The 13,722-nt window shown below is 47.6% G+C and overlaps 4 protein-coding genes across 4 annotated transcripts, besides 45 other annotated features; all 4 read right to left on the minus strand.

Moving 5' to 3' along the window:
• On the minus strand, positions 1 to 918 carry Tc00.1047053506151.4 (hypothetical protein, conserved; the record flags this gene model as incomplete). Its single annotated transcript, XM_802549.1, has 1 exon — positions 1 to 918. A coding segment is annotated over one exon (918 nt), but the record flags the coding sequence as incomplete, so codon positions are not given.
• Positions 1 to 4,360: a sequence feature (heterozygous, non-Esmeraldo-like haplotype).
• Positions 1,678 to 1,709: a microsatellite.
• Positions 1,723 to 1,758: a microsatellite.
• Positions 1,908 to 1,950: a microsatellite.
• Positions 1,990 to 2,075: a microsatellite.
• Positions 2,076 to 2,097: a microsatellite.
• Positions 2,098 to 2,120: a microsatellite.
• Positions 2,122 to 2,154: a microsatellite.
• Positions 2,161 to 2,180: a microsatellite.
• Positions 2,181 to 2,201: a microsatellite.
• Positions 2,285 to 2,311: a microsatellite.
• Positions 2,428 to 2,454: a microsatellite.
• Positions 2,488 to 2,530: a microsatellite.
• Positions 2,620 to 2,645: a microsatellite.
• Tc00.1047053506151.10 (hypothetical protein, conserved) lies at positions 2,702 to 4,927 on the minus strand (the record flags this gene model as incomplete). The annotated part of the gene is made up of 1 exon (XM_802546.1): positions 2,702 to 4,927. The coding sequence occupies one exon, from the start codon at positions 4,925 to 4,927 to the stop codon at positions 2,702 to 2,704; it is 2,226 nt and encodes a 741-aa protein (XP_807639.1).
• Positions 3,240 to 3,285: a microsatellite.
• Positions 4,361 to 7,368: a sequence feature (haploid, non-Esmeraldo-like haplotype).
• Positions 5,027 to 5,066: a microsatellite.
• Positions 5,331 to 5,352: a microsatellite.
• Positions 5,386 to 5,406: a microsatellite.
• Positions 5,496 to 5,539: a sequence feature (A-rich).
• Positions 5,746 to 5,771: a microsatellite.
• Positions 5,838 to 5,910: a microsatellite.
• Positions 6,113 to 6,139: a microsatellite.
• On the minus strand, positions 6,143 to 10,333 carry Tc00.1047053506151.20 (hypothetical protein, conserved; the record flags this gene model as incomplete). The annotated part of the gene is made up of 1 exon (XM_802547.1): positions 6,143 to 10,333. One exon carries the CDS (start codon positions 10,331 to 10,333, stop codon positions 6,143 to 6,145), a length of 4,191 nt encoding a protein of 1,396 aa, XP_807640.1.
• Positions 7,369 to 13,722: a sequence feature (heterozygous, non-Esmeraldo-like haplotype).
• Positions 7,919 to 8,010: a sequence feature (CT-rich).
• Positions 8,575 to 8,665: a sequence feature (CT-rich).
• Positions 10,580 to 10,628: a microsatellite.
• Positions 10,744 to 10,772: a sequence feature (AT_rich).
• Positions 10,886 to 10,921: a microsatellite.
• Positions 11,069 to 11,120: a sequence feature (A-rich).
• Positions 11,193 to 11,213: a sequence feature (GC_rich).
• Positions 11,280 to 11,302: a sequence feature (AT_rich).
• Positions 11,329 to 11,349: a microsatellite.
• Positions 11,368 to 11,388: a microsatellite.
• Positions 11,461 to 11,481: a sequence feature (GC_rich).
• Positions 11,506 to 11,531: a microsatellite.
• Positions 11,697 to 11,735: a microsatellite.
• Positions 11,756 to 11,813: a sequence feature (GA-rich).
• Positions 11,906 to 11,951: a sequence feature (A-rich).
• Positions 12,063 to 12,140: a microsatellite.
• Positions 12,141 to 12,165: a microsatellite.
• Tc00.1047053506151.30 (small GTP-binding protein Rab11, putative) lies at positions 12,209 to 12,862 on the minus strand (the record flags this gene model as incomplete). Its single annotated transcript, XM_802548.1, has 1 exon — positions 12,209 to 12,862. One exon carries the CDS (start codon positions 12,860 to 12,862, stop codon positions 12,209 to 12,211), a length of 654 nt encoding a protein of 217 aa, XP_807641.1.
• Positions 12,874 to 12,914: a sequence feature (T-rich).
• Positions 13,159 to 13,216: a sequence feature (T-rich).
• Positions 13,263 to 13,283: a sequence feature (AT_rich).
• Positions 13,455 to 13,514: a sequence feature (GA-rich).

The following is a 13,722-nucleotide window of genomic DNA, read 5'->3' on the forward strand; positions in this document are numbered from 1 at the left end:
AGAGGAGACATCCCCCACATCTCTTTTCAACATGGAAAAAGCCGTCTTCACACGATGGACGCGATCCGCCCGCTGCAACTCGGTCTGGGTGGCACGATGTCTCTCCAACTCCGCCCTCTTCTTTGCAATGGCACGGTGGATGGCCTCCTGTACACTTCTCAGCTCACTCCCATAAAGACTGTATCCAGCCGTCACTCGATGCAGGCGTTTGAGGTCCCAAAACGCCTTCACATGTGGGTCAACGTACTGCGCTACGGCTTTCCGTATTTCTTGTTGTGCCTCCTCCCGCGTCATGGAAACTAATCGACGCAGCACGACAAAGACAAATCCATCCTCTTGCGGCGACGTGAACCAGTGCTCTGCAGCATGCGCAGCATCCACGCGGTACTCATCCCGCAGGCGTTCTCGTATCATCCGTTCCATCTCCGAGACATTTGCAGTGGGTCCGCCATTAGTTGCGTGAGTCCGCCCTACTGTGTACTTGCGCCCACCCTCGCCGCTTGCACTCCACTCCGAGAATGACGCAGTGAGGGCCCTGTGGAAGGTCCTTTCTCTCTCCTTACGCCGCAACTCTGCAAAGGAGTTTGAAAGGGCATCGCGGACGTAAAGATCAAGAAGCTTCTCCACGAGACGCGTCCTGTGATACGTCAACTGAGCTTGGAGATTCTCCTTTTCCACCGCTCTCCGTTCGGCACTCACTGTTCTGCTGCCTTTCACTCGACGCTTCTCGCTAATATCCCTTCTCTGGCGGTTGGAGGTGCGTAACGCCGCAAATGTCGATGGAGCTGTTGAAGAGCGCGACTTCTCCCGGCCACCCGTAACAGACGCCATGTGCCGTCCCTGCCTTTTTCCTCTTCCCTTAACCTTATGCACCCCTTCTTTGGCTTTGAGAAAAAAGCACCAAACCGCAGCCACCATAAAGCGACAAGCAGGAAGCGATAAGGCATGGCAGAATAGACCGGCAGATAAGAACAAAAATACACGCACGCCCACCCACAAAAACACACACAACTATACTAAAAGAACAACCGAAATGGCTGCTCGCAGACATCAGTGGACTAAAAGAAAGTTTCACCACCCCATGCGCACGTCCTTGCTAACATGTGCACAGTGTGGCAACTGGCTGTAAAGACCCGTAATGAGGCGCCTCCCCTAAACCCGCCTTTAAAAATAACACGCTGTAGTTAAGGACCATTCACCCACCCACCACCCCCCCTCCAGTCAATATTTTTTGGTCACTCTCACCACCAATGATGTTTTTCAGGAAAAATTAAGGAAGCACAAAAGGACGGGCGGATGTTCAATACATGACTCAGAGGAATTGAGCAAGACACCGACATTGCCGCTCCATTCATATAATATTAACATCCCTTTCCCCACTGACTGTCATCACAATGATTCCCACCCCTCCCACGATGCCACACAGAGCAAAAACTCCCTTTCTTTTCACGACCACGCAGCCTCAACACCATAAAAAACTATTCTCCATTCTTTTTTTTTTTTGTATCGCGTCATGTGCAAAAATTTCTTTTTTTCCTTTTTTTTTTTGCCGTTATCCCCTCACCAAGCTGCAGTGGGGCAAAGCAGCACAAGACATTAAAGAATGAATTACAAAAAACAAACTTCTGTCACCACCTCTGCTGCGTGGAGTCCACGAAGAGAAGCAAACAATACAGTAAAAAAAAAAAAAAAAAAAAAAAAAGAACAAATTCAGCAACAACCACACACACACATACAGACAGACAGACAGACAGACAGTCATTACATCATCATCATCATCTCCTTTTTTCTTCTTACCAGCGTATTTCCACCTCAATTTTCTCTCTTCTCTTCTCTCCTCCCAATCAATGTTATCTACATATATTTAAGCATACAAAAGAAACAACATATTACATCAGTAACGAAAGAAAGAAAAAAGGAAAAAAGAAAAGAAAAGAAAAGAAAAAAGAAAACACGTATGAGCAAAGATTGCATACCCCAATCAAACAAATAAACATACAGATAAATACGTGTAAGATGTATATATATATGTGTGTGTGTATATAAACAAATATAAATATAAAAAAGGTTACATGTCTATCTATCTATCTATCTATCCGTATATAAATATATATATATATTTCTCCTTCTCTTTCCCTCTCTCTCTCTCTCTCTTTTTGTATATAATATAATATAATATATATTTGTTTGTTTGTTTGTTTTCTTTTTTCTTCCCCTTTTTTTTGTATTATGCCAAACAGCACTCAATGCTTCCTATCGCTTTCATGATTTAAATGATTTTATTTTTATTTTTCATTTATTTATTTATTTAGTGTTCGCTTTATGCGGTTGCCTTTCGTTCAATATATATATATATATATGTAAAAGTACATGCACACAACTGAGGGAGAAAAAAAAAAAAAAAGGGGATAAATAAATAAATAGTTGGGGGAGGGGAGGGGAGGGGAGGGGAGGATTGGGGGGAGGCATGCATGCATACACAACAACAAAAGAAAAAAACAGAAAAGAAAACAAAAAGAAAACAGAAGAAGAAACAGCAACATCAAAGGAAGAAAGGTGCAGACAACCTCCACAATATGACTGGAAAGAGGTGGCAACAAACAGACAGAAGAAGAAGGGAAAAAAAAAAAAAAAAAAAAAAGAAAGGAGGGGACGCCAAATTCCTTCTTTTTTCCGGAGATTGTTGTGGTCGGTGTCCTTGTTATTGGATATATTGTGCGGCGTGTCCCGCACGACGAGAGAGCCGTTCACATCGTTGCACTTGTTGTTGTTTCACACAAGTTGCTCCTAAAGCAGGCTCATCACGTCCCACCGACTGATATAAGCGTGCATTGGGGTGGGGATTTCGGTGGCCTTGTGAATCCCACGAGCCTCGCACGTTGGTGTTGGGTGTATGTGCAATGCTAGACGTGGGAGTAACTGTCCCAATACTACCGCGGTACGTATTGCGTGTCAGGGACGCATCCGCTGCTGCTGCCGCCGCTGCCTCTGCGTGCTGGGACTCCTTTAGCCGAGCTTGACGTCGCTTTACCGCAGGACAAAAGTCCGTGATGGCGGCACCGACCAAAGAATCCACAAAGGCCGGCAAAGAGGACGAGGATTGACTGTCTCCCTCAAAAGCTGCCACGTGACGTTCCACCATTTCATGAAAGCGAGTGGCCGCGTTTGCATGACGATTTAAAGAATAGTTCTCATTGGTTTTATAATCATGACGGTAGCGATGACGGGACCGTAATTTCTGTTGTTGTTGATGCTCTTTTTGCTGTTGTTGTTTTTGTCCCTGTTTCCTATCCATGCCATTAGTTACCACCACACCTCCCAAAGCTGCCTCCGGAGACAAGTCCGTCGATGCCCTTTTCTCACCGCCACCAGTCCCATATCCATCACCCGTAACCTCCAACTCCCTCCTGTGCTCTACAGGGGTATGCTTCATGTTCACTGAAGCGTGCCAGAAGGTTGCTGATTTTTTTGTCGCTCCCAATTTTTGTGCCCTATTACCACCCGTGGCACCACTGCGCATGGAGGGATCCTCCGTGTGCCGTGCGCTTGTGGCAATTTCTGGTGTTGTGCTATCCACAACCTCCCGACGACGGCGCGACGTAACCCGCCGAGTTTGCATTTTTTTTGTCGATTTGCCTTTTGAATGGACTAGAAGATGATCAAGAGATGTAAATTCGTCTTTTGGATGAAGACCACCACCCGACTCCTCGTTACGTTGATCATATCCCAAAAGACACGATGTGTTCCGTGTATCCCCCAGCCCGACTTCAGTGATTTCTTTGCTTCTGCTGACATCCGCTGTCGACGGCTTGCCATGGGCGCCAAGGCGATCCTGATACCGATAGGCTGCATAGACACGGCTGTCGTACGATCCAAGATATGCCGTCATGACATCTCTGGCGCTATCCAGGTTGACGCAATCTCGGTTCATAAAAGGCGGCACCGGGGAACCAGCTTCACGCCGCATGGCAAGATATCCCGTGTCATCATCAACGGTCGGGGTGGAAAATACACGAATCGCCGTGTTCGGGTTGTTTGGTGTTACTTCACGTGACAAGAGATTCGGTTGGAGGTGCTGACAAAGCAACTGCATCTGTTGCTCTCGCTGCAACTGCATCTCAAGGGATCGACTAAGTTGATCCTCCGTAAGCGCATCCGCAAAAAGATCCACAGGAGATGTCACACGAGCGGAGGGGTTTGTTGCATACGATGCGGCAATGCGCACAGCATTTTCACTTTCTCCAACCGTATTCCTCGTGGAACTAATGTGCTGTGGCAAATGAACACATGGCGTAGGGGTGTTAACATCCGTTGAACGTTCTCCATGCACGCTAGAAACAGGAAGTGAAGAGACAGAATGATGGACTTGGAGGCTATCATGGACATCTCCATCGTTATTATTGTTTCGCGTTGCAATGTTACTCACACCCTTACCCACAACACTACTGCCGCCTGCCTTTTGAGGAGCTTCGTCTAAGGGAGAAGAAGCCTTGATGTTTTCTTCTTTTGAATGACGGTAACCACGCGCGGTGTTGACAAGTCGGTGGTACCCACTCAGAAGTTCCTTCAGTTCCTGCTCAACCAGACGAAAATCACTAGTGGTGCATGACTCCACTGAGGATGGCGTGCTCGATGATGCGCTCCGATTGGCTCCGGAGAGGGCAAATGATTGTGTCACGGGCTCTCGTGCGGAAGGCGCCGGCACACACGTCTCTGCCATTTGTCTCTGCCGTCCTTCCTTTTCTGGGAGTGGGCGGGGCCATCTGTCATTCAACGGAGCCTGAGGCGTCGACGGCCGTCCCGTTGAAGAATTTCTTTCCGTTGTGTCATGACTTGCGTCTCTCATTGTACCGTACCTGTCGACACGGAGCCTCTCTCTCCTCTCCGCCTCCAGCTTCTCCTTTTGGGAACCGTGACGTTGCAACATCGGCTGTCACGCACACTCACACACTATTTCTCTCTTTATGCAAATGCGTGCGGTAATAATGACCGGGCAAACGGCCCCTCGGAATGTACCGTGCGCTAAAGAGACAGAGAGAGAGAAAGAGAGAGGGAGAGGGAGAGAGGGCTGGTGATTTCCCACGCGATGCTCACTCCTCCTCCTCCTCCTTTCTCTCTCTCTCTACGACTCACACCTCTATCCAGGTGTATGAATACGGGCACACGTGCTAACAGGCAAAAAAAAAAAACGCGGTGAAAAATCGCGTGTTTCCCTCAGCAATTTCTTCTTGATTTTATTTATGTGGTTTTAAAGTTTTCTCCTTCCTCCCGCCACCAGACCCCCTCCTCCTTTTTTTTCCCCCTTCAAATCCCTTTCCCCAGCACCCCCGTATTATTATTATTATTATTATTTTTTATTTTATTGTTTATTGCTGATCTCTTCTGTCTCCCTCTCCCTCTCCCTCTTTTTTTTCTTTTTCTTTTTCTTCCCTTTAATAAAACCTCTCTAGTGTATATATTGTGTATGGTGTATCACGGAGACACAATACACAATGAGAAGAAGAAAAGGAAAAGAAAGAAAAAAAAAAAAGGATAGAAACGCACATGTTGAAAATTATCAGCGGATATAAATAAATAAGAAGGGAATCCGTTGTTATTGACGGGACATATTCATATGAAGGGAAAAACGACAATTGTTTGTTGGTGGTTGAGTCTACCGCTAAAATACATGCAAATTGAAGGAGAGGGGAGTAAAAAAAAGAAAAAAGAAAGACGTTCCTCCCTTTTACCTCTTCTCCCTCCATAAATAACAACAACAACAACAACAACAAGCAAGGAATTGTAAATCCCCCTTCAATGCACAAACAAAAATGAAGAACGTGCATCCATCCATTTGCATACATACATATATATATATATATATATATATATTATTATTATTATATTATATTTATGTGTTTGTACATATATGGGGAGATGGATGGGGTGAAGTTGAGAGTGGGGAGGCATTTCAGTATGACCGATGAATAAAGACACGGAGCAGATACAAAACATTGGGTATAACAATTGCGACATACAATAAACATGCATAATAGAAATACACATGGCAGATCCCAGTTGCACATTTCAACAGGCACAGGCACAGAGTGTTAGACCCTCATTCTCTCTCTCTCACACACACACACACACACACACACACGTACTACAGATCATCCCTGTAGGTAGAAAGGCTCCGCTCACTTTTATCGTCGTCTTCCTCTTCCTTTTTTTCTTCGATGCATTTAATTCCCGCAGCGGCTGCTTCGGCCACATTCAACATCCTCACTTTGTGGCGGAACTGTAGGTCCCTACGGTGTTCTGCTTCGCGTGTCTCAATGCGGCGACGGTCGTGCTCTGCCTGCAGGATCGCCGCCCGCCACTCGTCAATCCAGAGCTGCACCATCACCTCCTCCATTTCTTCCCGCTTCCTTGCCTGACGCTGTGACAAGTAGCGAAGAAGGCGGTACTGCTTCTGCGCCAAGAAGCGCCGCATCGCCGACTGAATGCGAACAATATGGGCGATGACATGCGTCCGCAACGCAAGTGCCTCTTCTTCGCGTTGACGACGGCGTGCCAGCCAGTGGCGCACTGCGCGCTGAATGACGGTCGCGGACTTATCGCGCAGAAGTTCGCGACGAACGCAGCGGCGAATGTACAATTTTTCTGCCAACCGGCAACAGCGGCGTCTCTCGGTGAGGAAACAACTCTCGCGGGCGCGTACAAACGCATTTGTAAAGCTCACCATTCGATCCTTCCGCATTTGGATTTGGGCCTCAAGCTGCGCCGCTGCCTCGCGCTGAAGTTGCAGCGCACATCTGAGCTGCGCACGGGTGGTGCCACCGCGACATACATTTTGAATGGTCACGGCCGCAAAGAAGAACCCCCTTCCAATGGCCGCACGTCGATGTCGCGCCTCACGCTTGGCAATCACCATACGCCCAAAGGTCTGAAGCGTCATTGTGGCGCGGAAGACCCGATATTCATTATCAAGACGCTCCTGATTCATGGCCAGTTGAACTCTTCGCATGTAACGAATCTCGCGTCCAGCGCAAAACCGCCGGTACGCACGTTGTATCATCAACACCGCCCTCACAATGCGACGACAGCGGGCCAGGACGTTGTGTAAAATCTGCCGCTTAAGTGCTGCCTTCCAGCCATGCTGTATGACCGCAGCGGCCTCGTTCCGTTGAAGTGCTCGCTGCTCTTCCTCACGTTTAAGCCGATGGCACCGCCGCATATACTCCTGCAGGCATAAACGAACCAAATCTGTGCAATCCTGCAGACGGCGTTGTCGAAGCCGATGATCCTCCACCCGTCGTTGCCGTGTCGCCTGAGCTTCTCGCCTTCCCAGTATTCCCCTAACGATGCGCTGAATTTGTGTCGCTGCATAACTTTGCCGCCGGAAAATTTCTTCTTGACGCCGCTGCTCTTCCACCTCCTGCGTGCGTCGCCGCCAATACGCCTTGCGAGGAACAATAATCCTCCACCAACGCCCCACAATTGCGGCCGCCACCGCACGTAGCTTGAGTTCCTCCACACTACGCAAAGCAAGTATTCTACACAGTTCTTTCTCCCGACGTCTTCGAAGCAAAAAGACCTTTGCATAGCGGGCGATGACAAGAGCTTGCTTAAACAGATTTTCTTCCCATGCAATGCGCTCCTCCACGGCCGCGGCATACCGCAACTGAGTCTGCCGCAGCTGACGTCTTTCCAGCACGGAGCTGAAAATTCCTTCAATGCACATCGCGGCAGACTTTTGCCTGCGGTATACCTCTTGGTAAAGCACTTGCTGGCGCCTCCACAATGCCCTGCGGGCACGACTACAACGCCACGCACATTGAATACAACAGGCCGCCTTCATTCTTCGCACACGCGTGACATTGAAATAGATGATAAGCTCCGTTTCACAGCGTTCTTTTGCCTCTTCCACAGTCTCCCTTTCTTCTTCTTCTTCCTCTTCCTCCTCCTGGTCTTCTTCGGCTTCATCCTCTTCCTCCTCTTCCTCATCCTCTTCCTCTTCCTCTTTTTCTTTCTGCTTACCCGTTTCTTCTTCGCTATGGAGGAAAATGGATTTGCCTCTTTGGAAATTCACGACACCAGTCGGAAAACTGGCAATTGACCCACCCAATTCTTCTCTGCCCGCATCGGATTCTATTTTTTCCCTGCCAAAGGGTTGTTTTGATATGTCTGTGCTTTTCTTTTCTTTTCGAGAATCTTCAGACTCGGGTGATGCATCATCGGCATCGTACTTACTGGATTTCCGACGTCCCTCTAAAGGTGCTGTTTCGTCCATGGGGTAGGAATAGGAGGAGAGAACGGATTGGAGTAGGGGGTCGCCAACGAATGCTCGCTTCTCTCGTGTGTCCTTCTTCCTCTTCATTGCGATCCCCGCATCATCATGTCCTTCTTCATTCTCCTTATGGTCGCCGTACGTATCCACACTAACTTCACCCTCCGCCCCCTCAGACTTCCGCCGACGCTTGTGCTTCCTCCGTCTTTTGGAGAATTTTTCTCCTTCTTCTTTATCCTCTTCTTCATGCAAATTCAGCACATCGTTATCTTCAAAAACGCCGCCGCGACCGCCTCCAAATAAAATTTTCTTCATCTTTTCTTCACGCTGTTTCTTCTCGTCCTGCTGGGTTTTCCCTTCCTGTTCCTTCTTCTTTTTCCGCCGCTTCTTTTCCTTGCTGACGACGGGGGCGTCTTCTTCAGGGTTCCAGTCCTCGGGCAAAAAGGAGCGTTGACGGCGCTTACGCCTCAGGATTTTTTTCTCCTCTTCCTTCCGTTTCTTCTCCTTCTCAGCCTCAGCATGCCTGGTATCAAGAACTGTATCAATAACAGCAACACCACCCAGTCGCAGTGCGTCACTAGGGTGACGGAGTCGGTGGCATTGCAAAAGAGACTGATCCACTTCCCTCAATTTACGCTTCGAATGAAGGAACCCTTGGGTGGATTTTAACTGGAGATTCAATTTTCTGGCACGTACACTGTTCCGTATCATCGTTGAGCGACGCTGGGGATCTGAGACTATGGAAGCCGAATGCAATGAGAGATTTGCAAAATGGTCTATTGGGTGGGTCCTTTCATTATTTTTAATTCCAATCGGAAGCCTCGGCAGGTAATGGAGGGAGTTCTGTATCGCACCTCTAGTGAAATGGGGTTCATTCATCATACCCGGCGTAGATGAATCTGGCGCTGGAACTTGGGAAAAGACATACGCCGCTGTCCCAAGAGCATCGGTGAATGCAGCATCAACACCGCTACCCCTCATGGCCGCCCTCCCGCCTGCTTGAACAAAGGAACGAGAGTCTCCTGCATGTCGTTGCAACTTCCGGAGAAGTGGGTGGCTGGGCTCTAAAATTTTTACTCCAACCTCACGGGCACGTTCTAAAAACACCCTCGCCTCGTTGAACAGATCCTGTCTTCTCTCTGGATCGTTCTCTGTGGAGGCAATTTGCTCGAGTTGACATCCCAAGTTAAACAATGCCACAGGGAGGAGTTGAGTGGCCTCCGTGGCCATTCTTGAGTGATCTTTTCCAGTGTTTGTGCCATGTGCACTAAGAGACGTTAGAATCCGAACCGCCTCACGGTTATGCTTCACAGCCCCTTCGCGCTGTCCCGCACGATCACGTAAAGAGGCAAGCTGCATCTCACTTTTTGCAAACTGCAGAATGTTACACTCTTTTTCCATGGTTTCAAGTTGACGCATGGCCGCCCCGTTTTCCGTCGAAGTGGAAGTAGCGACTGCTTCTCTTTGACGCTGCACAATGACAGCGACCAGCCTTGTGAGCTCGTAGGCATGCTTGGCGTGTTCGACAGCCATACGGTTCGTACGCTGTGATGCGGCTTCGACACCCGCACCGCTGACAAGTAGTTTCTGCATCATTACATGGGTTTCTCGAACCAGCAGCAGCATCTGTGCCGCTATGAGAGGTGGTTGCAGCAGCTGGAGTGCATCGGTTTCTCTCCGCTGGGTCGTGTCCCTGGCGTTTGGCCCTTCTGTGCCGTCATGACTCCTGCGATGATGGGCCTCAACGAGACACGCGGCACGTATCTCACGACCCACCTCTACCGCACGCTGCAGTAATATCATTGCCTGCATACGCAACTCACTCGCCTGCTCCTCTTGTTGTTGCCGTTGTTCCCCCATCTCATGTTCTGCGTTCACCACCACACCTTGAGAATTTCGTTTTGTGATGGCGTAATAAGTTCGTATTTTCTCCTTCGCAGCCCGTTGAATTTCATGCACACTCTGCGAAAACACACGCAATGCATCGGGTGGTCTTTCTTGTGGCGGAATTGCCCGCATGGCGTCACACTTCGCCTGCAAAGGATCACCAGCCACGACCGACATCGCATGCACACACACACGCACACACCGAGGGAGAGACAGACAGAGGGAGTGAGTGAGTGCTTAAGGAAGCGGGCAAAAGTACGCCGATGGCTCACGGAGTGTAACGGATCCGACACGAACGGCCCCCTCCCTAATCCCTCTTCCTACACACCCGTCTCACTGTGCACCCACCACACACAACCTCCCTAGATATATCCTTCAGTATTTAATCCAGCCAACAACAACGACGCAAAGAAAGAGAAGCCAAAAACAAAACAAAACAAAAAAACAAAAAACAAAAAAAAATTAAAGAAAAAGGGGAAAACAGAAGAAAACCGGATTGCGATAAAAGACGGGTACACAACTTCACCACTCATCTTCACATCGTCAAACAAACACATACAGAGAGTACAGGACATCATATTCAAAGCAAATAAATATAAATATTAAATATATATATGCGCGTAGATATAGAAGCCGGGTCTCTCCACCGCTGCACACTGACACCGTTGTTGAGCTGCGTATATGAAACATGCTAAAATTGCCTTCCCCTTTTTTTTTTCCTTTCGTCTTTATGTATATATATATGTGTGTGTGTGTATTTGTGTGCCGTGGGGGTTGTGCGAAGGGAAGACGGTGGGTCTGCCGACCGCGGCCGCACAGACACAAGGAGAGAGGGAAAGAGAGAGAGAAAAAAAAGGCTAAAGGGGGTTAGGGGGGAGAGTCATGCACACACATGTAGAATGCCTAAGAGACAGAAGCAAAGAAAAGGAAAAAAAAAAAAAAGGGAATGAAGCAAAAGCAAAAACTTTAAAGGAGACAAAACCGCACAAAATAATTATACTTTTTTTTTACTTTTATTTTTCTGTTTTGACAAATTCCCGCCCCCCCCCCCCCCCCCTTTTTTTTTTTTTCCTTTCAATTTCCTTTCAACTCGTTGTTTTTCGTTGTTTGTTGTTTTGGTCCCATTTTATATTTTATATTTTATTTGTGTCATTTCTCCGCCGCTTCCCTCATTTTTTTTTTTTTTTTTTTTTGTCTGCCACCGACCCCCTCCTCTCCCTCTCCCTCTCCCTTCACTTCCTCCCCTCCTCTTTTGGACCCTTCATTTTGCCGCCCCACGTTGCAGTGTGCATGTACCCTTATTTGGCCGCCGCCCCGCCCCGCCCTGCCACGGCTGCTGCAAAGCAAATCACACACACACACACACACACACACAGAAAGAAAAACTCGCCGCATGGAAGGCAAAGGGGGAGGGGGACGTCAACAAATAAACAACAACAACAACAAGAGACACACAAACACAACTACACAGAAAAATATACAGAGAGAAAAGAAAGAAGGAAAAACAAAAAGACATCAAACATCACCGTATCCAACAAATTCACCATCATCATCATCATCATCATTCTTACCGTCATCAAATACGCACAGAGTAAAATAAGAGGAGGAGGGGGTGGGAAAAAAAAGGAAAAGAGGAGAAAGAGGGAGAGTGAGAGGGTGCGTGCATGCATATGTGGAGGAAAAACGTGAGGAAGCAGCGGGCAAACAAACATATGAAAACATGGATCCTCCCGCCCTCATTGCCACACCAAAAAAAAGAACAAAAAAAAAAAGAACAAACAAACAAAGAAAGAAACCCAAACCAAACCGAACCAACAACAACAACAACAGTGGTAGAAACAATCGAAGTTTCAGCATCAAAGCCCAGGAGCGAGAACAAGATACACACAAAACAATTGAAATGAGGCCTTCCCCCCCTTTTTTTTTCTTTCTCTTTTCACACCGCCTCTTTGCACGATCCTTTTCCTTCTTTCCTCCTTCAAATTCTCTCTCTCTCTCTCTCTCTCTCTTTTTTTTTTTTTTTCCCCTTCTTTTTTGCCTCCTCCCTTCCTTCTAGCAGCACCTACTAGTATTTTCCTTTTTACCAGCAGCCTGCCCGTCGTTACTTGCACCAAGGTTGACGGGTCGCTTTGCGTTTGCTGCGGCATTCAGCGGCGGTCGCCTGCCACCAGCCGCGTCAACAGGCGCCACCACGAGGTCGTAGACGGACTTCGCCAGCCACTCAAAGGCCTTCTCTACATTTGTCTTCTCGAGGGCGGAGGTCTCAAGAAATGACAGGCCGTTTTCACGGGCAAAACGGTCGGCGACCTCCTTCTTCACCACCCGCAGGTGCTCCAGGTCGCACTTGTTGCCAATGAGGAAGATGGAGCAGGTCGCGGGCACAAACACGCGAAGCTCCTGCAGCCACGTTGGAATGGAGTCAAATGACGTTTGGTTTGTGATGTCATAGACGAGCATGGCGCCCTTTGCGCCGTGGTAGATGGAGCGTGAGATGGCGCGGAATCGCTCCTGCCCTGCCGTATCCCAAATCTGCACCTTCGCATCACGTCCCTCAATTTTAATGCTCTTTGTCATAAACTCCACGCCAATTGTGGCGGGCGTGTCTTGACTGAACTCGTTTGCCGTGTAGCGCGTCATGAGGTTTGACTTGCCGACGCCACTATCGCCGATGATGACAACTTTAAATGTCAAATTTGTGTCTTCCATATCTTTACAAATTTTTTTTTTTCTTTTCCTTTTCGTTTTTCTCTTCTTCTTTAAAAAAAAAAAATGAAACCTATTTTCCCGTGTGTTTGTGACGTGTGTGTGTGTATGTGCGGATGGAACGCTGATGGATCAACCGTATGCCTTCACTTAACTTCTGTGCATAGCGAGAGAGAGAGAGAGAGGAATTCAACCAGAAGGAAGGAATATATAAATAACTATATAACTATATATACTAAACAATGCAATGCAGACACATGCACACAAACATACCGGGGGTGACGCATTAACAAAACATGTCTCCTCTCCTCTCTCTCTTTCTTTTTCTTTTTTTTTTTCGCTTTTGTTTTGTTTGCTCCTACACGTGACTGCTCGGCGTGGCAAATGAAGGGGGATTTGACGGTATATATATATTTATATATTTGTATGGTTATATATTTATGTGAAGCGTGCATGCCGCCTCCCCCGCCCGCATTGCAGGCATTGAGCCTCAAAAAGACATGAATGGGCGGGGTATTCCACAGATGCAATATAAACACCTAAAAAAAAAAAAGGGGGTAAACTGAAAGAAAAAGAGACACAAACACACACACACAGAGAGAGAGAGAGAGAGAGAGAGAGAGAGAGAAATAGAAGTAGAGAAGGAGAGGAGAGAAATTTAATAAAATACGAACGTACAAATTCTAATAAAACAGTACTTTCCGCATTCGTTTTGGCGCTTGCTTCTTATATTTTCCTTCGTTTTTTTTTTTTATTCGGTTGTTTGTTGGCACCCCACCCTTCCTTCTACTGTCCATTAAATTCCCCTTTTTTCGTTTCTTTTGGCTCGCCCTTCTAAATGACGGGTTCCCTCCTCTCCCCTC

The sequence above is a fragment of the Trypanosoma cruzi genome, genomic scaffold, assembly GCF_000209065.1.
Source record: "Trypanosoma cruzi strain CL Brener 1047053516273 genomic scaffold, whole genome shotgun sequence".
NCBI classification, from domain to species: domain Eukaryota; phylum Euglenozoa; class Kinetoplastea; order Trypanosomatida; family Trypanosomatidae; genus Trypanosoma; species Trypanosoma cruzi.